The sequence below is a fragment of the Siphateles boraxobius genome, unplaced genomic scaffold, assembly GCF_051911475.1.
Source record: "Siphateles boraxobius isolate OS27281-9 unplaced genomic scaffold, OSU_SipBor_1 9, whole genome shotgun sequence".
NCBI lineage: Eukaryota > Metazoa > Chordata > Actinopteri > Cypriniformes > Leuciscidae > Siphateles > Siphateles boraxobius.
The window spans coordinates 31,089,058-31,112,277 of record NW_027509219.1 but is presented as its reverse complement, the minus strand read 5'-3'; the positions used below and the strand labels follow the sequence as shown (position 1 = coordinate 31,112,277).

General features: G+C 37.7%; 1 protein-coding gene across 4 annotated transcripts in view; it reads left to right on the top strand.

Moving 5' to 3' along the window:
• Positions 1-23,220, top strand: part of gripap1 (GRIP1 associated protein 1) — a 51,158-nt gene that overhangs the window by 19,940 nt on the left and 7,998 nt on the right. For 2 of the 4 annotated variants that reach the window (XM_077223111.1, XM_077223113.1), the window contains 7 exons: positions 2,640-2,735; positions 4,956-5,012; positions 6,670-6,769; positions 11,221-11,241; positions 11,807-11,940; positions 13,385-13,501; positions 14,532-14,625. In XM_077223111.1, the coding sequence (XP_077079226.1) occupies positions 2,640-2,735; positions 4,956-5,012; positions 6,670-6,769; positions 11,221-11,241; positions 11,807-11,940; positions 13,385-13,501; positions 14,532-14,625 (619 nt within the window). The remainder of the gene's footprint in view (positions 1-2,639; positions 2,736-4,955; positions 5,013-6,669; positions 6,770-11,220; positions 11,242-11,806; positions 11,941-13,384; positions 13,502-14,531; positions 14,626-23,220) is intronic. The other 2 variants (XM_077223112.1, XM_077223114.1) reach the window with 1 other exon arrangement.

The window sequence follows — 23,220 nt, the reverse complement described above, 5'->3', positions numbered from 1 at the left end:
GACAATTAAGTGAAATAACACTAAGTGGCAACTTGCAATATGAACTTAACTACTCTTTACTGTGTACGTTGGAAAGTACTAAACATTTCATTGTATGTAAGTACAATGACAATAAAGAAATCAAATCAAATCACATTCTGACTAGAATCAGAGTATGAAAACGACAGGCTATAGAAGACTATTAAATGCATGAAATGAGTATATCATCCATTGGTGCTCAAAAGTTAAGCATTTGAGAATGAGGTCATGAAAACCCAAGTTCAAATCTCATATAATTACTTTTGTTTTCATTAAAGTAGCTGGAGTCCATTTGATGGCATTTAATTTATGATTCTACTTACCTGAACCAATAAAAGTCCTGGTGGTCTCTATGGCCAGTCTATATCTGGTATGACTTGATTTTATCCACCTTGATTTGATTGGATCGTATAAAGTTGGATATGATCTTACCATTTAATATCATTTTTACCGTGCCTGCACTTCCTTGGTTATGTCAGCATAAAAGAAAAGTTATTTCAGAAGCAGAGAAAGTTGTTTTGATGAAAGATTGAGAACAAATTTATATTTTAGAACTTTTCTTTTCTGCTGACATAACCAAGGCTGCAAATCATTTTATTCAAGCTGAACTTTTATTTTTTTAGAATAAAAAAAAAAGAGTTATATACAGGTCTTTCTCAATAAATTAGCATATTGTGATAAAGTTCATTATTTTCCATAATGTAATGATAAAAATTAAACTTTCATATATTTTAGATTCATTGCACACCAACTGAAATATTTCAGGTCTTTTATTGTTTTAATACTGATGATTTTGGCATACAGCTCATGAAAACCCAAAATTCCTATCTCAAAAAATTAGCATATTTCATCCGACCAATAAAATATTTTTTTTAATACAAAAAAAGTCAACCTTCAAATAATTATGTTCAGTTATGCACTCAATACTTGGTCGGGAATCCTTTTGCAGAAATGACTGCTTCAATGCGGCGTGGCATGGAGGCAATCAGCCTGTGGCACTGCTGAGGTGTTATGGAGGTCCAGGATGCTTCGATAGTGGCCTTAAGCTCATCCAGAGTGTTGGGTCTTGCGTCTCTCAACTTTCTCTTCACAATATCCCACAGATTCTCTATGGGGTTCAGGTCAGTAGAGTTGGCAGGCCTATTGAGCACAGTAATACCATGGTCAGTAAACCATTTACCAGTGGTTTTGGCACTGTGAGCAGGTGCCAGGTCGTGCTGAAAAATGAAATCTTCATCTCCATAAAGCTTTTCAGCAGATGGAAGCTTGAAGTGCTCCCAAATCTCCTGATAGCTAGCTGCATTGACCTTTCCCTTGATAAAACACAGTGGACCAACACCAGCAGCTGACATGGCACCCCAGACCATCACTGACTGTGGGTACTTGACACTGGACTTCAGGCATTTTGGCATTTCCTTCTCCCCAGTCTTCCTCCAGACTCTGGCACCTTGATTTCCGAGGTCCCCCAAGGTCTGGAATCGGTCCATCTCCACAATCTTCCTCAGGGTCCGGTCACCTCTTCTCGTTGTGCAGCGTTTTTTGCCACACTTTTTCCTTCCCACAGATACAGCACTCTGGGAACAGCCTATTTGTTCAGAAATTTATTTCTGTGTCTTACCCTCTTGCTTGAGGGTGTCAATGATGGCTTTCTGGACAGCAGTCAGGTCGGCAGTCTTACCCCTGATTGCGGTTTTGAGTAATGAAACAGGCTGGGAGTTTTTAAAAGCCTCAGGAATCTTTTGCAGGTGTTTAGAGTTAATTAGTTGATTCAGATGATTAGGTTAATAGCTCGTTTAGAGACCCTTTTCATGATATGCTAATTTTTTGAGATAGGAATTTTGGGTTTTCATGAGCTGTATGCCAAAATCATCAGTATTAAAACAATAAAAGACCTGAAATATTTCAGTTGGTGTGCAATGAATCTAAAATATATGAAAGTTTAATTTTTATCATTACATCATGGAAAATAATGAACTTTATCACAATATGCTAATTTTTTGAGAAGGACCTGTATTTTAGTAATTAGTTTTCCAACTACATAAAGGGGTCAAATGTGCAATTTTTAAAAGAACATCTGAACATTGCTAATGATAATGAAACAAAATATATGGATCCAAATCGCACGAAACAACGCCCCTACCTCTTTAGCCAATATCCATCTGACTTTTAAAAAGAGTCGGGCCTCAGTTCAGAATCAGTTTTTTTATTTTTATTTTTTTATTAAATATTATTTTTTTTTAATAAAAATGTAGTAGGAAAACACACACACACACACACACACACACACACACACACACACACACACACACACACACACACACACACACACACACACACACACACACACACACACACCTTTTAAGCACCTTTTTGCCATAAAAGTTTAGCTTGCATGGAATCTGGCATGGAAAACAAGTAAGCATATCAAAGCCGTGTGGGCATGGAAAATTTTATTAACCAATAAAATCATATCCCATTTTTAACTCTGACAAATCACACACAATAAGACTAGAATATGTATTAAACAAATAAATAAAGTTTATTCTGTTCCGAAACATTTTTTTCCATTGTGCATTTTAAATGAATGAATGAACATACAGTATATTTCCGCCCTTTCTCAGGCTAAAGCTGCAGAGGTGGAGGCAGTCAAACAGCAAGTGACGGAGATGGAGAAAGAGAGAGAAGATCTCAACAATACAATCGGCAAACTCAAACAGGTGTGGGAACAGAATGCATTCTTTTTTCTGGCGGTCTCCTGGTGGCTCTGCTGGAGCTTTAGTTCTTCAGCGTGATGAGTACCATGTGTTTTTAAGATGCTAAATAAGGCATGACTCAGATATGGAGGATATTATGGGGGTGTGATTGCTGGAGCTCAGCAGTTATTTTAAATGTGACTCAGGAACGATGCGTGACTCATCAGTAGGCTGAGATTGTTTTTTGTATGAGCATCTGGTGCCAGTAGCTCCTCTCGGATGTTTAGTTTTCAGAGCTGCAAAATTGACGTTTCCTTGACTCATCTGAATATTTTTAGGATGATTTATTAGGAGTTTCCTTTTTGTCATTGTTATTATATAACTAAGACTGTTTTACTAAAACGAATATTTAAAGCATCATACACTACTGCACTAAGTTTTGGGTCAGTAAGTTGACTCTCCACAGAACATAAAATATTCATTTTATTGTATTTTTCGTGTTCGCATATGATACGCATAAAGAAATAATGTTATGGACGTAACAGTTCTTCGGACGTGACCGCTCTGAAAGCGGCACTAAAAGACTGCTTTAAAACTTTCACAGAGACCTCTAACAGGCATTTAAAACACCAAATATTAAGGATTGGCATATCAAGAAAAATAATATTCGCTGATTGCTCGAAAATCGTAACTCTCCCCCCACATGCTTACCGTAAGACGGCGCTCGCTCAAATCCCGCTCCGATATTAAATTTCTCTGTATAGGCCTACATGTAGCCTAGTCATTAAAGAAAACGATTTAGTTTCATATTTATGTTTAAATAAATTTTATTTTTTATGTTGATTATATGAAAAGTGAAAAGCATGAGTAAGATCATAATATGCGCAATCGGGAGACAAATGGAGTGGGCAGACATGATTTTGACCACTTCATTAAGTTTGTTTTTGTAGAAAGCCTAGTGAATTTCGTTTTATATTAATAGTATCTTCATTTTAATAAATTTTTCATCAACCAATTGTCTGGATTTAATAAATAAGAAGTAAATATTGCAGGCAATATAATCATGACTTCTTAGGAGCTCCGTGCCGGCGCGTGAACTGAGCTTGTTTCATAAATAAACCGTAACTCAGCGTATAAGCTACTTGCCTCAAAGATCTGAGAAATATATAGAAAGCTTGAAATGTGTACTTTAAAACAAAACTATTCAAAACGAAAGAAAACAGACTACTCTCTGCTTATGTAATCCGTATGAAATGTGCATTTCTCTCTGGTGCGTTAACTCCTACGAAGATCGCAAGCCAGCATCGTCTACTTTAACTTTGCAGCCGACACTGAAAAAGAAAACACTTGTTTATTAATAAACAATTGAAATGTCTCCTTGCTATATTTGACATATTACTTTTGCCAGTTCTTTGTGGCATTTTTCATGAACGCGTCACCAACGCTCAATAGTTAATATTGTTCTTTGGTGTTCAGTTTATACAGGTTTTTCTAATGTTATTTAAATAAATATATTTTCTATCTCAAAATTTCTCTTTTTTTCTAGTTTTTTTCTAGTTTTTCAATAAGTAGAGTTCATATTAGAATTTTATGTCAGCCTACACATTTAGGAACAGATATTGGGTTCTGCCCAAAGTCAAGCAACATAAAAGTAAGGAGTAACGTAAAAAGTTACTTTCCAAAGGGGGTAACTAAGTAAAGTAACGGATTACTTTTTTTAAGAAGTAACGAGTAACGACGAGCAAACTCTACTTTTTAAAAGTAACTTCCCCAACACTGGAAAGGATGCATTAAATTGATCAAAAGTGACAGTAAAGACATTTATGATGTTGCAAAAGATTTCCAATTCAAATAAATGCCATTCTTTTGAATTTTCTATTTATCAAATAATTGTGACAGAAATATTAAAATAATAATAAGAAACATTTCTTGAGCACCAGATCATCATATTAAAATGATTTCTGAAGGATCATGTGACACTAAAGACTGACTAAAGAACATTAAAAACATTGATCTCATAACATTATTTCTGAAGTTCTTCTGTAAATGAATTTTAGAATTTTTGTAAATGAAGTTCCTTCAGATATGCTCTTTTATTGTCTAAAAAATAGAAAAATTAAAGACTAAAATAACTCTATGAACTATTTCAAACTAAACTGAGAAGTTATTTTAAAGTTATTTTAAAATTATTTTAAAATAAAGACTTTTTTGCTGAACTATAATAACCTTTTGTGTGTATTTCAGGAGATTAAAGACACGGTGGATGGACAGAGAATCCTGGAGAAAAAAGGTAGTTCAGCGGTAAGTAGGCAATCCAGCCAGAAAAAAAAAAAGAGATGAGTCAGGGCTTTCCCTCTCTCCATTTCCCAGAAAGTGAATTAAAATAGTCCCAGGCGATGGGCAGGACACCTCTCTGCCCTACAGACCTGAAACCAGACCTCCCATTGATGAGGGTCGATCAGCTTTCATTAACGTTTTAGCCGTTTCATCAATAGAATCTCGTTTGACAGTTCATCGATTGCCTGTGTGATGTCTATGCGTTTGCTTGCAGTTCCAAAAGCTATCCATACCTTTAGCTCAAAGTTTTGGTTATAATTTTTCTATGGCATTATTTATTTATAAAGGCACACTGTTTATTAGGTTACAAATGCAGCCCCTCTGGAAAGTTCCTTCCTGCTTGAAGTGATTTTGGCCACAAAATGGATGAAATTTCATATATCTTCTCCTCTTTTTACCTTTCGACAAAAACAAAAAAGCTTTTGTAGTGCTACTGTGGCAAAATGGATGGACAGGATGTTTACTTAATGTGAAATATATTGTATTTTTCCGAATATAAGACGACCCTCCCTTTTTCAAGATGCATACCTTTTGGAAAAGTCTTTTTGAGGACCAAATCTGGTCTTTTACAAAGAAAACGATTTATTAGGAAAAACAAGCAATATGAAAAATATTTTCAATTTTTATATTGAAAATATGGTAAATACTGAAAAATATATATTTTAAAAACTTTATGGCATACCGTAAAAATAACCTGTATTTCTCATTTACAGTAGATTTCACAATGACTGATTTCTCACCTTTTTATGTAAAGTGACAGATGTTAGCATGTCAAAAAACAGGTGTTTGATTTGCATTACCTACCTGATTCCGTTTTTTTTTCCTTAGGCCAATAACATAGCACTGAAAAGACCGCAGAAAAGACTTCTCCCTGAAGTCGGAGGGCAAGCTCTAGGCTAGACTTGTTCATTTTTACACCGCATCAAAGCGTCCGCTTAGAAGAAATTGACAGGCAAGTGTGTCGGTACGTAGCTGAAATAAGAAATGAGGGGCCTCGCTGGTGGGTATGTTCAGCTCTTTCGTGGTATCCAGTGCCTTCACCTGAATGACGGCTCTGGTTATGGGTAGCCTCTCATTTCTTTTTTCGGCTACGTACAGTACTGACACACTCACCTGTCAATTTCTTTGAATCGGCCGCTTTTAGGACCGCGATAAGCATTTACTTGACTCTTAGCATTTTTAAGACTGCCTTTTTGGGCTCGCCATCTTCTAACGTTACACTCTGTCACACCGTATTTTTTGGGCTGCTTGATGAGAGTTGTTATAACCGCTGCATTTATCAGTCCTGGGGGGGGTCACACTCGTTTTACAGGTATTTGATCCTCCCTATTGTTGTGGGTGTATTATTGAGATGTAAAAGTCTAGACCCTGAATATAAGACGACCCCATTTTTTCACATGGATTTTTTAAGAAAAAAACACTGTCTTATATTTGGAACAATACAGTATATATATTTTGGTTTGCTATTTTATTATGTAATACAGTGACATTCAGACATTTTTAAGTGTGGTTTAAGTGTCCAAATACTTTTGGGGCCAATGTGTATACTGGATTCTTAAATGTCTATCAAGCTAAATGTCCATCTGCTGTCAAAATAATGCCTGTCATGTTATGTCTGCAGCTGAAAGACTTGAAGAGGCAGCTCCATCTGGAAAGAAAGAGAGCTGATAAGCTCCAGGAGCGGCTACAGGAGATCTTAACCAACACTAAGACCCGAACAGGTGAACACTTTCTTTGTCCCTATGTGATACACTTAAGATTTTGAGACATATCTCCTTCATCACCATATAAAGCAGTTGTAAATGCAGGAAATAAGGTTTTTTAGAGTCGTCGACAACCCTCTCAGGTGATTTAAACTGCAATGGGCTCTGCAGGCGCTGTTTCATCACACATGGGTGGCTGAATGAAATGTTTAAGGCAGGTAAAAGTAAGTAAAAATGCGGCGCTGTGCATAAATAAGGCAGCAGATGAAGATGGCTCCACCCCTACAGTAAATCGCTATAAATTAGACAAACCCAAAGCATTTTCTTACCACCTGAGGTGAATTATAAAGAGCCTGTCCGCTTTGTTCTTGCATCAGGTTCCTGTGGGATGTTGAGCAGTTCACTTTCCTGTATCGGCTCATTGGCTATAAATAGTTTCTTCCAAGAAGGCAAATTACATTTAAGTAATTTTGTTTTTCTTCACATTAGAGTGGTGTTATTGCATATCATGGAGATTTTTGGCTCCATTCTGGAATGTAACACTCACAATCTGAGAAATTCCTGAAGAATAACATTCTCTCGCACCATTTCTTTTCTTTTCATCAATACAGGAGTAAAATGGGTTTTGAATACAGTTTTTGTTGACTTTAGCTAACTGATTTATATGATTGCAAATAAAATTGACTTCACTTGATTAGCATTGTTTTACAGTACAAATTGACTTTATTTTCATGTGCACCAACAATGTGATTATTTCCGATAATCAGAGTAAGGATTTTTTTTAGTTGTAGTAAGATTTAACACGAAACAAGTAAACCTTTTCTCTCCCATTTACATGCAGTCTTCATTATTTTGATTATTTGCTTCATTTTTCTGATTATTGCCACACCACACCCCATGATTCACATACCCTAATGCACAGTACAAATGATGCACTCACATACAGTAGGTGTGTTAATGGCCACTAGCCACTTGCGTCAAATGCAAAATGCACTTCTATAGATGTAATGGATTTTTTTGTGAAAATTTCTTCTCACAATTCTCTTTTCCAATTTTGATACCACAGCTGAAACTACTAGGCTAACTAATATAAATAAATAAAAAATATTAAAGACAAGTAAACAGTCTGTAATAAAATAAGAACAAATAATCAAATTGCATGCTATAGCAATACAATAGCAAATACAATAAAACAAATGAAATAATTTGTGCTTTTTTTAGGTAGGTCTAACAGTAGTTTTCAGGTGCAGAAATGTATTAATCAAATATAAAACAACTTGCGTAGTCTTGTATAAATTAAACTTATATCCTTATCAAAGTTACAAAAGTTATTCAGTCAGTTCCCTTTTGTGTCTTCTTGCGCTTGAATATTTAAATTGGCATGGCTTAAACTTTCGTGACACTTTCGAGCGGCGTTGTTTAAGTTTGTTCATGTTCATGTTTTCACAACATTGCATTGTAAGAATTCATAAAAATGTTACCGGCCAACTGCTGATTCACAGTTTCATATACTCGCCAACACTGAATTTTAGGCCCTGCGTGTATGTCACAAGCACATGCACACTTTGGTCAGAGTGGAATAGAATAGTTTTCACATGCATGTTTATTGCGATTAAAATCTGCTTAAACCACATATTTTACTACGATTATGGTTTCTGCAATTATGAGCTTAAAGGTCAAGTTCAGTATTTTACACTTAAAGACCTGTTTTAAGATCGTTTCTGATGAAATAGAACGGTTAAGATTGAAATTTGGACAAATGCTGCTGTCCCGAGAATTTTCGGTTTCTGTGTTAGCACCCCCCCACCTCCACAATGGTTTCATAGGGGCACTGGAAGAATCATTCATAAAACGCATTAAACTTTAGTTTACAAAGACCTGAAACTCACCGAGTGGTCTGGGGTGTACACTGATATGCTCACACAAAAATCGCTGAAAAAGATGCTTTCCAACAGGTTTAATCATAGTTTTTGTCCAACTCCATTGACTTACATTTACATTTAGTCATTTAGCAGACGCTTTTATCCAAAGCGACTTACATCTGAGGACTAAAGCAAGCGAGTCATCGTGAAGAGGGAAGACCGACGCAAGAAGTGCTCAAAATACAAAGTTCAGGCATTGCTCAGAGTAGCAAAAGCCAGACAAGGGAAGATTTAAAAGGGAAGGAAAGATTTAAAAGAGAAGAATTTTTTTTTATTATTTATTTAATTTTTTTATTTTTTTTATGTTAAGTACTCACGGAAGAGATGGGTTTTCAGTTGTCTTTTGAATGCTGTCAGGGATTCTGCATTACGGACGAGGGTGGGGAGATCATTCCACCAGCATGGAACCGTGAATGAGAATGTTCTGGAGAGTGATTTAGTGCCTCGCTGTGATGGCACCACGAGCCGTCGCTCCTTGGCCGATCGTAGGCTTCTGGTAGGGACGTAGACTTGTAGTAGGGAGTGAAAGTAGGACGGAGCTGAGTCTGTGGTAGATCTGTAAGTAAGCGTCAAAGCTTTGAATTTGATGCGAGCAGCGAGTGGTAACCAATGCAGTGAGATGAACAGAGGAGTGACGTGAGCCCTTTTGGGCTCGTTGAAGACAAGGCGGGCTGCAGCATTCTGGATCATTTGTAGAGGTTTAGTAACACATGATGGAAGTCCAGCTAGAAGAGCATTGCAGTAATCAAGCCTAGAAATAACCAGGGCCTGGACGAGAAGTTGTGTTGCATGCTCAGTTAGGAAAGGCCTGATCTTCCTGATGTTATACATTGCAAACCTGCATGATCGAGCTATCTTTGTAATGTGGTCTGTGAAGGTCAGCTGTTCATCAAATATTACTCCAAGATTTCTGACTGACCTTGATGGGGCGATTGAGGATGACTCTAGCTGGATAGTGAAGTCGTGCTGTAGAGACGGCTTTGCAGGGAGGATGAGAAGCTCAGTCTTTGCCAGGATGAGCTGCAGGTGATGTTCCTTCATCCATGCCGAGATGTCCGCCAGACAGCTTGAGATACGTGCAGCTACTGTGGGATCATCTGGTTGAAATGAGAGGTAGAGCTGGGTGTCATCAGCATAGCAATGGTAAGAGAAACCATGTGCCTGTATGATGGGTCCCAATGATGTGGTGTAGATGGAGAAGAGGAGCGGTCCAGGAACTGAACCCTGAGGAACCCCTGTGTTCAGGTGATGTGCTTTGGATACCTCGCCTCTCCATGTAACCCTGAAGAACCTACCTGTGAGATAGGACTCAAACCAGTGGAGGGAATGTTCCTTTGATGCCCAGTGATGAGAGGGTGGACAGAAGGATCTTAAAAAAGGGCTTTAAGTGTAAAATACCGAACTTGTCCTTTAATCATATCAATTAGATTGAAGACATGAGGTAAAGTTTTATTGTAAATTTAACTGGTAATTACGGTGATTTTGGGCAACTCAATAGTCCAATGGTCAAACGCTGAATCAAAATCAATACAGTATCCCAACTTATTAGAATTTTCAGGGTACATTCGTTTGTTTGTTCCTTAAAAATGTTTAACTCCAGTGGGGACGGACCCCACACACACAACAAGGAGGGGAGAGGCGAGCGCCGTAAATATTTGATGGAGCCCCTCTAAAAATGTGCTACAGATCTATGCATATGTGCATTTGCTCTCTGTAGATTGTTGGCAGTGCCAGGGCACTCCTCTTATGAGCCATTTATAATTTAAAGTAAACTAAATGTTTAATGTTTGCAATACAGAAAGTTTTGAATCAGACATTTTAAAGTAGGGAGGGAGCTTTACCTTTGTTAAATGTCCAACGTGGTCTCAAAATATATACACATAATAAAAAAAAAAAGTTACGGCTTGTTTTGGTTCACTGGCCCAATCTGTGGGGAAAAAGGTAACTACTTGGCACTATACATATAGATTTCATTGTTGTCTTCTATTTATAATTTTCTTTCTTTAAAAGCTGTATTTATAGCTCTGTTCAATACCTAGTGAGCTTGCTGTCTGCTACCTAGATAGACTATCTTCCAAGGCAGCGTCCTAACTAAAATGTAAACTCAAAAGAGATTCAACTCACAATTGATTCCAATTGAGGCTGACTTAGCATTTTGCTAACAATGTCATAGTCTGAAAACATATAGCACACAAATAATGGGGTATATAATCAGTTGAAATTGTTTTGTATTTTTGGTATTTATGTTATAAAAGTAGATTTATGAATATTTTCTTGACTAATTTGCTGCTCAAAAAACATTTATTTTTATCTATGTTGAAAACAGTTAAATGCTGCATAATATTTTTATGTAAACTACTTTTTTCAGTATTCTATGAATAAGTTCAAAAGAATGACATTTAATTAATCTTTTGTAACATTATAAATGTCTTTACTGTCACTTTTGACATGTATCAAGTTGAACGATAGTGTACTTCCATACATTCTGTAATTAAATATTACTTAAAACGTATGATGTCTAACTTTTGTGAATTGTTTACCTTGTAGATTCTCTGTCCGTGAATGCAGGTATTAATGGATGACATGCTGCTAAATAGCCTGTATGTTAGCATCCTTATCTCTAGTGTAGAGTACTCAGTAGTTGTTCACTTACTCTCTATAGATTGTGAATATCATTTGTGCTGATATTGCTGCTAACTAATTGCCTTGCAATAGCTAGTTGTTGATCATAATATTAGTTACCTTATCTGGAATCTGCTACTTAGTAGTTACTGTGACTGGGTGGTATATCGATAAATTTTTAAACAAGATATAGGAGACGACAATACCATTTATATCGATATACTTTGATGTCAACGCTTCTGAAAAATAACTTATTAACATATAGTTCAAAGTGGCTTTCCCACCTGTCAGATGCGTGTGCTGTTCATAACTTGTATCTTACGGTTATATAATTATCTGTAAATGTAAAAAATGCATTCGAGTTTTCATTTTGCAACTTGTCTCATCCTGATAGTGAGTGAGTATGCCTAAAAATACAGAATTAAGTTTGCCATTATCTAGCTAACCTGCAGTGCATAGTGATTTATGCTCTTAAAATATTCCTCTTTTTGCATTATGTATGTATTTGCAGGTCTGGAGGAGTTGGTGTTGTCTGAGATCAGTTCCCCGAGCCGTACGCAGCAGACGGGTGACAGAAGTAGCATTTCCTCCTTCAGCTACAGAGAGATCATGAAAGACGGCGCATCAGCTCCCAGCACCAATAAGGTAGGGCCGCCCACTGGGGGACAACGACCCTTGCTAATACGGTCGCCAGAGTTGATGCTTCCTTTTCTCCAGCTCCCAGGAGCTTTTCTGTTCATTGCATTTCTGTCCTCCCAAAGCTATTAATAAACACCCGAACTGTGTAAATTCCATAAATATACCGTGCCTGTGAATAAACGGGAGAGAAGAATGGTTGTCGTGACATGCTGGACTATCTTGAGGGATGCGAATGTGGTTTAGTGTAGAAAAACAGAAACTTTGAGGTACATTTGACTAATAGTTTCTGCTGGCTAAGGTTAGGAATTTGAACAAACACCTAAAATTATTCATTTTAAACTTGTAGTATGCAACTCGTCCCTCTCCATTTGTGCAATACAGACATGAATGAAGCCTTATTCTTTAGTCATCTAATTGACTTTCAAATGAGTTTATCAAAGAACAACATGTCAAGATTCCTGTTTTATGCCATCAATCTGAAACATAAACACATTTCAGACATGATTGATAGGCATTAAGGAGAATTGTCATCTTTCTTTAGTAAGGGACCATCCTTTTTTAAGCCAGAGGGAAAATAAGACTCATGGGATGAAAATAGTACACACAGGGGCCGGCGAGAGTCCCGGGGACGTGCCGACCTTCATTTGTTTGGATCGTCTCCAGCTCCTTGAAATGCCCTGAAACAAACTGAGGGACAGAATAGAACTGCCACATGATCGAGGATGGTGGAATTCCTTCCTGTGACTTTCATGTGACATTGAATGGCTTTGTGTTAAATTACAGACAGTCTTTCTCTAAAAAATAACCTGAAGTTTAAGAGATTTTTACGTTTCTGTTAATGCATTCCTTCTGTAACATTACCCTTCTGAAAACAGTTTGCTTAGAAAAAAAAATACTGGTTAATAACTTTATTTTTTAACTTTTTTTGCCTATACGTTATACAAGAGCTTGAATAGAACTTTAAACTAAGAGCTTGTGACTTCACCTCGTAACTCCAGTGGAACCTCAAACTGTCGGCAAAAACTCAGCAACACCCACCTCAATTGTGAGTGAAGCGCTGCACACATTTCGGAGACTATCTCTGCTTGTTTGTAGTGCCAGGGTAAATAAAGAACTGGTTCTTTGAATACATATTGTGTTTCCTTTACTTAAACACAATGTTTGTAATGGCTAATTTTTTTAGGTATTTGAAGAGCAGAGTAGAGTGTCTTTGTCTAGTATTTGCTGTCTTTTTAACAAATGTTTTAAACTACAGGAAAAACCGAGTGCCCACATAGCTACAATAAACTTTATAAACCTGTAAGTTGATGAAAATGTAATGCGATGCACTTACTGTCTCAGATGTGACCGTTTTAATGACTGACAAAAGACAAATCTACGTCATTCTCTGGTGAAAATCATAAGTAAGGTCTGGAGATGTTTTGGTAAAGTTTTGTTTCTCTTTCCACAGTCCAACACCAGCAGCCCTCAGTCCCAGCGACCTGCTGACCTTTCAGACGACGAGGTCAGTGAGCTCTTCCAGAGACTCGCTGAGGTCCAGCAGGAGAAGTGGATGCTGGAGGAGAAGGTATGATGTTTTTAACCAATCATTAGTCTCATGTTACTAGGAAAAGTTGAACTCGCGTGGCACAGCGCAGGTTTGCAGTCCTGCACCAAGCCTTCACTCAGACAGTTCTGCTGTGTGCTCCACGGGGAGCTTTAAGTGCTGAATTGTGTCTTTGGATCATGAAGTATGCATGCAAGTATTGATGTTTTCACATTTAAATCGATCGGCCTTGGTTAGCAACTGTTGGAACGGAAATATGTAGTTAGGGCTTTGACAAGTTACATCACCCTTTCTGCAAAGAGACACTGTAAGCTCAAACATGTCAGTGCCAGTCATATTGAACATGTTATTTCATAAATCATTTGGATTTTCACAATATGCCTTATAGTTTTATCATTATTTCTGTCTATTGTCTATTAAAATTATGCTAACACATGGATGGTTTAAGTACATGTTGTATTTTATATTGATAAATCTGTTTGATACATGTTTAAATGTATCTAAAAGTAAGTCTTATATTCTGCAACGATGGATTAAATTGATCAAAAGTGACAGTAAATGCTTTTACATTCGTTACAAAAAATACATTTCAAATATACTTTCTATTTATCAAAACAATTCAATTCTGATAATATTTCACAATTTTACTGGTTTTGCTTTATTTCTATTCAAATAAATGCAGTCTTTGTGAGCATAAGAGACTTCTTTCCAAAACTTTTCAACCATAGTGTTTAATGTTTGGTTTGAATTTGGGACACATAATCTTTATATAATTATTGTAAATTGCTTTGTTGTTAAAATAATATGCTTTTTCGATTGTGAAATTAATTGATACTTAAATTGAATAAAAGGATTAAATTTCACAGGATACTAACTAAATTTAAAGAGTATTTTCTAAATCTAAAACCAAGTACTGTATGAAAAGGAACCCTAGCTGGCAGTGATCACAGTGTCCAGAACTGTGTGCTTTCGTATCAGGTTTATCACACCTTTGTGTAGTTGTGGTGTCTGGCAGTTTATTGCAGATCTTATCTTTGTGCTCTCGGTTCAGGTTAAACACTTGGAGGTCAGCTGTGCCTCAATGGCCGATGACATCTGTAAAAAGAGTGCCATTATTGAGATGTACGTCATGGACAGCCGAAGAGGTAAGCGTCTCTCGTTCTCTCTTTGTCATTGTTCACAGCCTCAGACGTGCTTGTTTTCTGAAAGCACATGATGTGAAGGTTTACAGATGAGGTCAGGTGATAGCTGATGTTGATGATGCTTTTATTCTAAGGAAAACTGACAGCTGAAGAGTATCAAACATTTGGCTGTCACTTTGTTGTGTCTGCGCGGATAAAGACCTTGTGCTATTAGCTCAATAGGATGGGTCTATTAAAAATAAAAGGCAATGATTTAGACTGATACAGAGAAATTGCATAATTTTCTTTTTTGTATGTTTTTGTTCTATTTTTATCTCTGCACTCCTACTTGGATAATCTCCTGCTAAATGTTTTATAGGGTCTCTTTGTAACGCACTATTTTGGTTCCACTGTACACTTCTCAGTATTCTTGAAAAAGCACTTTGCAGCTGAAAATAGTCACAGCCAATAAATGTATTTTTGTAAGGGATGTATGAACGCAGATGTGTTTTATTCCTATGACACTTTTGATGGATTGGAATTAAACAATCCCTTTTTGTTATCTTTCTGTCTTTACTTTGTTAAATGAACAAACATTGACTCAGAACAAATCGACTCCCTTTCTGTCTAGTTGCAGTAGTTTTTGCTTTGCTGATTTATAAAATTATTTGATGAGAATATTGCTGGGGTTCATTTGTATTCATGATTAATCAATAGCTAATTGTATTCTGGCAATTGAATGTGACGTTGCTAAATGTAATAGGAAAATGAGGATGCACCTATTCATAAATTGTGTACTGGAGTACAGTTCACCACAAAAGTACCTGGATTCAGTACAAGATCTATCGACAACATTTGCATTTTGCATTAGTCACCACAGACAGTAACTTCCTGTTAAGTTTGCTTGATTTTAACATTGTTTTATGAGTGTTAATGCCACGAAATTCTCTGTGACTCCTCTTATAATTGCCATGAGTTTACCTGCACATAGGGTGCTTTTTGCCCAAAAGTCATGTAAATGCTGCATTTATGAGAACGGGTTGGAAAAAGTGGCCTCTTAATTGTTTTCTTTGGGGTCTGGCGGAGCGTTAACCGGTCGCACAGCAGGTGGGAAGTGGCGCACCACGGACAGGCTTATCAAACACCGGTCACGTCCTTTTGTACTCCCGTTCTCAAGTTCAAGGCAGTAGTCCAAGTATATTTATTTAAGCCACCACAAAAACAAACCAGTTAGTGAAAAATGCACAATACACAAATCTCCTTGGGTGAAGTCCATACCGACATATATGTGACCGATCACGGAAACTAGGGACACAAGTCGGTTCTGGGGCATTTTGAGTTATTCATAGATTCTGAAAGTGTAATCTCCAAGCTTTCCAACGATGTGTAACATGTGGAAATCAGATAATATTTGGAGAAGTTGTGGCCATTTGAAGCTAGGCACTTAAAAAAGCTCAAAGATGAGAAAACGACCTCTAAAGATTGTGCAGTTCTCACCTGTCTCTGCTGCTGGGAGTGACAATAGGGCTCATTTACATCTCATTTAGATAAGCCATACCTCCTGTAAAGCTCCCCCCTGTGCTTTACAGCTTTTTTGCACTTCGAATGAGTGCACTTCTGCCGCACTAGGCGGAAAACAATTGTGCTGCCCCTCTATTTGCAACGTACCAGCAACAACACACAAAGACCAATAATGCCATATAGCCTAAATGTAACACAAAACCAGCAACAACACACAAAGACCAATATGCCATATACATATAACACAAAACCAGCAACAACACACAAAGACCAATATGCCATATACATATAACGCAAAACCAGCAACAACACACAAAGACCAATAAGCCATAGGCCTACATATAACGCAAATAGTGCACAACGCTCGTGTGCCCAAAATGTCAACAATATTAAAGTTTATGCAGGAGGCAAATGCCTGCTGGCATTTTTCTTTAAGCAGTCATGACAGGAATTTTCCAAATAATCACATTTCACCTCCTCAAATTACTGTTGCAAATCTCTTTACACCACTTTCTTATGTCCGTATACACACACAAATGAAATGTCCGCAAACACATTATATCATCAGCAGGTTCAGCATCTTAAATAACGACTAAAGAGCAAATGAAGCTTAACTTACATTTCAGAAACGCGCACAGCGGTCCTTCATCGCAGCAAAGGTCTTAACTGCATCCTCTATTTCGATTCTCTGTGCCAGTTCATGTTCTATGGAGATTGTTGCCAGTCCATTAACTCTGTTCCCTGTTCAAAAAACGTTCCCCATTCAAAGCAATCCGGACGTCACGTATGAAACAGCCAGCCACCGCTGTCAGCGAGCCGAGCCTCCGTATTCAAGCACTGAGGGCGCGCGCGCCGCACCCATACCTCCGGTTCAGTTTCCCGAGCCCACGAAGTGCGGCGAAAACATTTTCGGTGTAACTGCCACGGTTCAGATCGTCTGCGACAATCTTTGCGGCATCCATCTTCATTGAATTTTGATATCAGATAGAGCCTGCCAGAGCACAGCATAATAAGTAGCCATGCGGTTCACTTGGAGGGCGGGGGCAAAAGCGCCAGGTTATTCAGTATGGATATACACACAGACAATGACACGCCACGCCCCTACTGCATGCTAGAATCTCCGAAAACAAGCCTATTTCAACCTCAAAATGTAAGCTTTTAAATATACCAATACTGCTATCTCAAACATGGAGAGGCTTCTTCGTGATTTCAATTAACAGATTCTGCAAAAAATTGAAATTCACCAATTTTGAAAAAAAACTCTTCTTTCTCATTTTGCTCGAAATTGTGCTGCCGACTTGTGTCCCTGGTTTCCGTGACGGGTCACATATTTGTCCTAAATTGTTGTATTTTAATGGCAAACTATGAGTGACACTGTGGTGCGGCATGAACAGCTGGAGTCGTAGTTGGGCGCTGGCGGTGTGCATACGGTCATAGAAAACAATGTTTTCGAATTTTAAAGATATGGCGCAGCCCGGCGTTTATCTCAGTATGCGACTTTATGTATTGTTTTTCTAATGTTTGATGCTTTTTTTTTTAGGGGAAGGGCTCTGACAGCGATGCCATAGCAAAGTGCATCATTATTATGCTACAAATGCTGTCAGTAGCTTAACTTTGAACTTGTATTGAACCCTGAATGTTCCATTAAATTTGTCATTATATAGTATATATATTGTCTAGAAAGTTGTCTATAAACTCTTACTTTCTATGAACTTTCTAGCACTCTTTCTTTGTGAAATTCAAGTAACAGTCACTTTTCCGGTGGACTGAACACGCTCCTGTCTTGACACATAATGACCCGTTTTTAGAATTTGGAACCATTCGGAGCATTTTTGACAGCTTGGTTTGCTTGTGTGCTGGAAAGCAGTCAAAGTCAATAAGATCGGCAGGTCTTGTCTCATAGAAGTTTGGTCCAAAGCTCTGGGTTTTAGCTCTCAAACTAATCTTGTAAAAAAACATTTTAGCACTGGTACTTTTCAAACTGCCATAGCCCAGCCTTAGTAGTTTATATAAAAGTTAAACTTAGGCTATTTAAAGTTATAGTTGTTTGTAGAGCCCGACCGATATATCGGAGAGCTGATATTATCGGCCGATATTAGGCATTTTCATAATTATCGGTATCGGCATTTATAATGGCCGATAAATTAATATTAAAAAAATGTGGCGTGCGGTGATTCATGTAAGGGTGGCGCTGCCAATGAAGCACCTAAAAGCTGTCACAATGAACTGGCAAAAGCAATGATATGAATACATCAAATATAGCAAGGACACATTTTAATTGTTTATTAATAACAAGTGTTTTCAGTCATTGTGGGCTGCAAAGATGAAGTTGAGGATGCGGACTCGCGATCTTTGAACGCGCCAGAGAGAAATGTACATTTCAGAAGGATTACATAAGCAGAGAGCAATTTGTCTTTCGTTTTGATTTGTTCTGTTTAAAAGTAGACATTTAAATAGATATATTTCTCAGGTCTATACGCTGAGTTTCGGTTCATTTATGAGACGAGTTGCAGTTCACTCGCCGGCGCCTCCGTTTCGAGATTATCTATTATATGTTATATTTACTTCTTATTTATTAAATCCAGGCATTTGATTGATGAAACATTGATTAAAATTAAGATATAATTAATACAAAACGAAATTGACTTTAATGAAAGGCTTTGTGCTTTCTGTTCGAGGTTTCTTAAAGTTTTAAAGCACTTTAGTGCCGCTTTCAGATCTTGTCACGTCCGTTTTTTCCTGATAAATGCGAACACGAAAAATAAAATAAAATGAATATTATATGTTCTGTTGAGAGCCAACCCTTCTTCATCCAGTGGCTAGTAGACTATTACTTTTGATTTGCGCAGTGTAATTCACTGAATTGATTTCTCTGCTGCCAGCCTCTGTCACGTATTGTGTGAGCTTGTGACTATTTCAAGCGCGCAGCTGAGAAGTCCTGATTATATTGTCTGCTATATTATTTCTTATTTATTAAATCCAGGCAATTGATTGATTAAACATTGATTAAAATGCGTGGCGCGAGCGACAAATCTCCTATAGTAAACGGATGGCCCATTCTGCTCTGTAACGGGTGCTTTTCCGCGTCTCGGGTAAACAGCTGTTGTACATCTCGCGAGCAATAACGGCCGCGTCCGGTGTGTAGACACAGTGTTAAAGCTCATTCTGCCTATAACACTACGTTACAACATCAAGCAATATTCCAATAATTTATATTATTCTAACACTTTGTATTGGACCATTTTGCCTTAAGAGTAGCCTAAATTCACGTTTAGTAGGTACATTTTGCTTACTACTTATTTAAAATAGTATAAAAGTATGTACATTATGTAATTAAAAGCGTTTTCATTATGATATTATACATTTTACTTTAGTAAAAAGATCTGAGTTCTTCCTCCACCAGTTTGGTTACACCTCAAATGTATCATTCTCATTCTATCATTCCCCCTGCCTCCATTACATCCTGCCTATCTTTGTCACACAAGTGTTTCATCACCACATTTGAGTGATCATTGCAAAACATTTATATTTTTATTCTGTTTAAATACTGTGTATTCTATATATAGTACCCATCAAAAGTTTGTACACACCAATAGGAAAGTGTGTCCAAACTTTTGACTGGTACTGTATTATAATACACATAAATAATATTGCTATTTTACACATAAATAATATCGGCCGATATATCGGTATCAGGCTTTTTTTTATCGGTATAGGCATCGGCCCCCAAAAATCCATATCGGTCGGGCTCTAGTTGTTTTATAATTTAGGTTTTCTTTTTCTTTTTTTTTTGTAAAACTTAACAATAAAGTTTATATATATATATATATATATATATATATATATATATATATATATATATATATATATATATATATATTAACATTGGCCAATCTGTGCAAACATGAATTGGCAATAAAAAAACAGATTTTAGTGTCACCACCCCCCTTCTGCACTCTACTTGTTTGTCAAGGTGTCTTGTCACGTGACTGATTTCCACCTTCTTTATGACCCTTTTGATTAAAATGGATTGTTGTAATGACATCTTATTGAATAACCTGTGTAGTTTATACTGTCTAGGACGAGCAAAGTAGCTAAATACTGAATTGGAGTGAAAATGGGTGGGTCGTATGTTAAAGAGCTTAAGATTGTGACATTATAACCGTAAAGATTTCTGAACTAGACAAGCAGAATCTTAATTGAGCTACTTGTCCATCTCTGTTTCTGATTGGATACATGCATAAAATTATTTACATAAAGGCTGCATTTGCTTATCAGCATCCTGCAATGTGTTTGGGGTAATTATAGAGACTGTGATTATCATTTCAAACTTTTATTTGCCTCATTTTAAGCAAGGCTTCTCTCGTGTTTCCCTGAGAACATAGTGCAGGTGGTAATGTTGCATCTTCCTGTCTTTCCCCCCATGTGTTCTCCTGTTTTAATTTCATGACTGACTGATTTAACATTTAATGGCAGACCAGATCCCGTTAAGGCTGGTGTTGTCTAATTGTAAATACTGTGCTATAAAAGTTTATGATCTCTGGGTGTCAGGAGAGTTAAAAAAAAGGCTTCTTCATGTAAAGGCTTTTTTGCCCATTGCAGATACCCATATAGTGGTGAGGTTTGACAAGAACATGTTGTAACAATGTTTTTAGTATCAAAATCAATCCAAACTGGGAAAGAATATGATGTATGTGGCCATATCCCAATTATACTATTCATATGAGGCCCAATGTTATCTGTGGCAGTAAGTCTTGTGTTAAACCCTATCCATCTGGTTCAGACCAGGATAGTCTTTATGAACAGCATTGGAAACAATCCTTTATCTCTTACAATAATTGAGGCTAGACCTGGGGAGATGTAAAAATGGGGATGTGGAGATTTCATAGAAAAATGAAGAAAGGATGCAGAAGTTAGCAGTGCTAGATGAGAGCTGACATTAGCAGGATGTAAATGATTCAGAATGCCGACATGCCTCAGTGAGCCCAACACTCATCCTCAATAATGCAGCAGAAAGACTAAGCACCCCTCTTGTCTCCTCTCCTCCGTCCTCTCTCCCCTCCCTTTTACTTTATCCTTATCCTTCAGTGCGGCTCCCCGTAAATTCATGGCAGTGATATAACAGATGAAACAGTGCAACATTTTATCTCATATGTAGCCTTTTGAATCAGTAGCGTTTTCTGTTGGTACTAATATGTCGAGGAAATGGAAGTCAGGAAGTGCCTCAGATAAGCCAGACATATGGCACTTTGGGGGTATTGTTGACCCTTCTCTTGCCAGAACTTTCTGAATTATTCTTCCCTTCAAGAGAGGTATTGCATAGAAGATTCTGCAGATTGTAAAAGGCACAACAGTTTTCCCAAGCATTGGCCTGAGACATTGCGCAAATCAGTCGCACAATCATGGATCCGCCTCTGCGGTGTTTCAGGGCACATGCTCCCAGTAATATAATCCCAAAATCATTCCTTATTCGTTAAGACAAATGCTAAAAATGTCAACTGTTATGTAGCGGTTGGCAATAATATATGAATGTTCATAGGTAGGACTCTGCATGTGTGTAATATAAGACAGCTGTAGGATGGTATATTTGTGCAGCCTCCACTAATCAGCCATTCAGCAACATGCCGCAGTCATGTGTGCACACCCTTCGCTCCGCCTAAGTGCTGCTGGAGGAAGTCAGCTGGGGTGAGGTGTTGCTGCAGTCTGGAAACCCTCTGCCTGCCTACTTGTACCTTGTTTTAGGCCTCTACTGAAGCGTGAAGTAAGCTAACCTTTCAGTGTACTCTGGCCTCTTACTGCTGCATCATTTATGGGAGAAACTATCCTTATCGTGTGCCCTATAGCTCCAGAACCCACCAAGATAATGGGGAGTGAATGTGAGTCACAGCAGAATTATTTTTCTTCCCTCTACAAGCAAATTTGGTCCACTTTAGAGCGAATTACACCACTGGGAGCAGGTGCTAATGGGCACTCTGCTTACAGAGGTTGCGAGGACATATGCGAAAAACATATCATTGATATCCACACAGATTCCTTCGAAAGAAGGGATCACATCTGTAACTGGGAATAACATATGGCTGCATATAGGAAGGATCCTTGTTGTCGAGATGAAATAGCCTGTTCGCCCCCTGGCAGAGGTTTCAGTTAAGTGCTGTGTCTCCAGTGAGAGATGGCTGAGAGGTTGCAGCCGCCTTGCAGGATCTGCCAGTTTGACTGATTCAGGACTGCTGACTCCTGCATTGGCCTAAGGAGATTCCCAATGAGGCTTGCAAAGAAGTGGCAACCGTTTCAGTGGGGTTCAGTTGAATGGTAATTATGCGTTTTGCTGTTATCTTGAAACTAGCATTGGTGCTTTGAGGCTTAAAGAGTACATTCTTCATGACTCTCCTCTGTATCATCCCTATCTTCTAATTTATTTTTCCTCTTACATGCAGTAAGGGCTTTTCACCAATTTTGACCAAAATTAAGAGTTGTAGAATTGGCTCCCTTCAATTCACAAGTTTGAATTAGAATTAAATTGGTCACACCAGAAATAACAGTTATATAATTTAGAATTTCAGTTGATTTTAATTCTACTTCCATACATTTAAAATTTTAATTCTGCATCCTGATTGCTACCTAAATTAAAATTCCTTTCACAGGTAGTGAATTGGAATTAAAAAGACATTCTTGTCTACACAACCCTGTTAAGTCCCACTTCATTTTCTGCAAGTAGTGACCTTAGCACTGTTCTAACGCAGTCCAGCAGAGCGTGTGATCAGGGATCCCCCGAGTCGTGAGTCAGGAACATCTGCGTGCCTTCAGTGTACCTTCCATCCCGCATCATCATTTGCTTTCGTGACTTGGTTTCTTAGGTTCACATTCTCTGCTGGTCCTACAATAGAACCCCGTCTGGGAGAGCACCTGGGGCCATTCCACACCTTTGTAAGCCATCGGTCCAACATTTTTCAGCCATTAGAACAGAGTCGTCTTTGTAAATTAATTAATTTGTAGCCATTTTTGTTTTATTTCAGTTAGGTTTGGAGTAGGGATGCAAGATTTCGCATGATTTTGCCCAATATATAACATTGCGATATTTACCCATTTATTGGTATATTC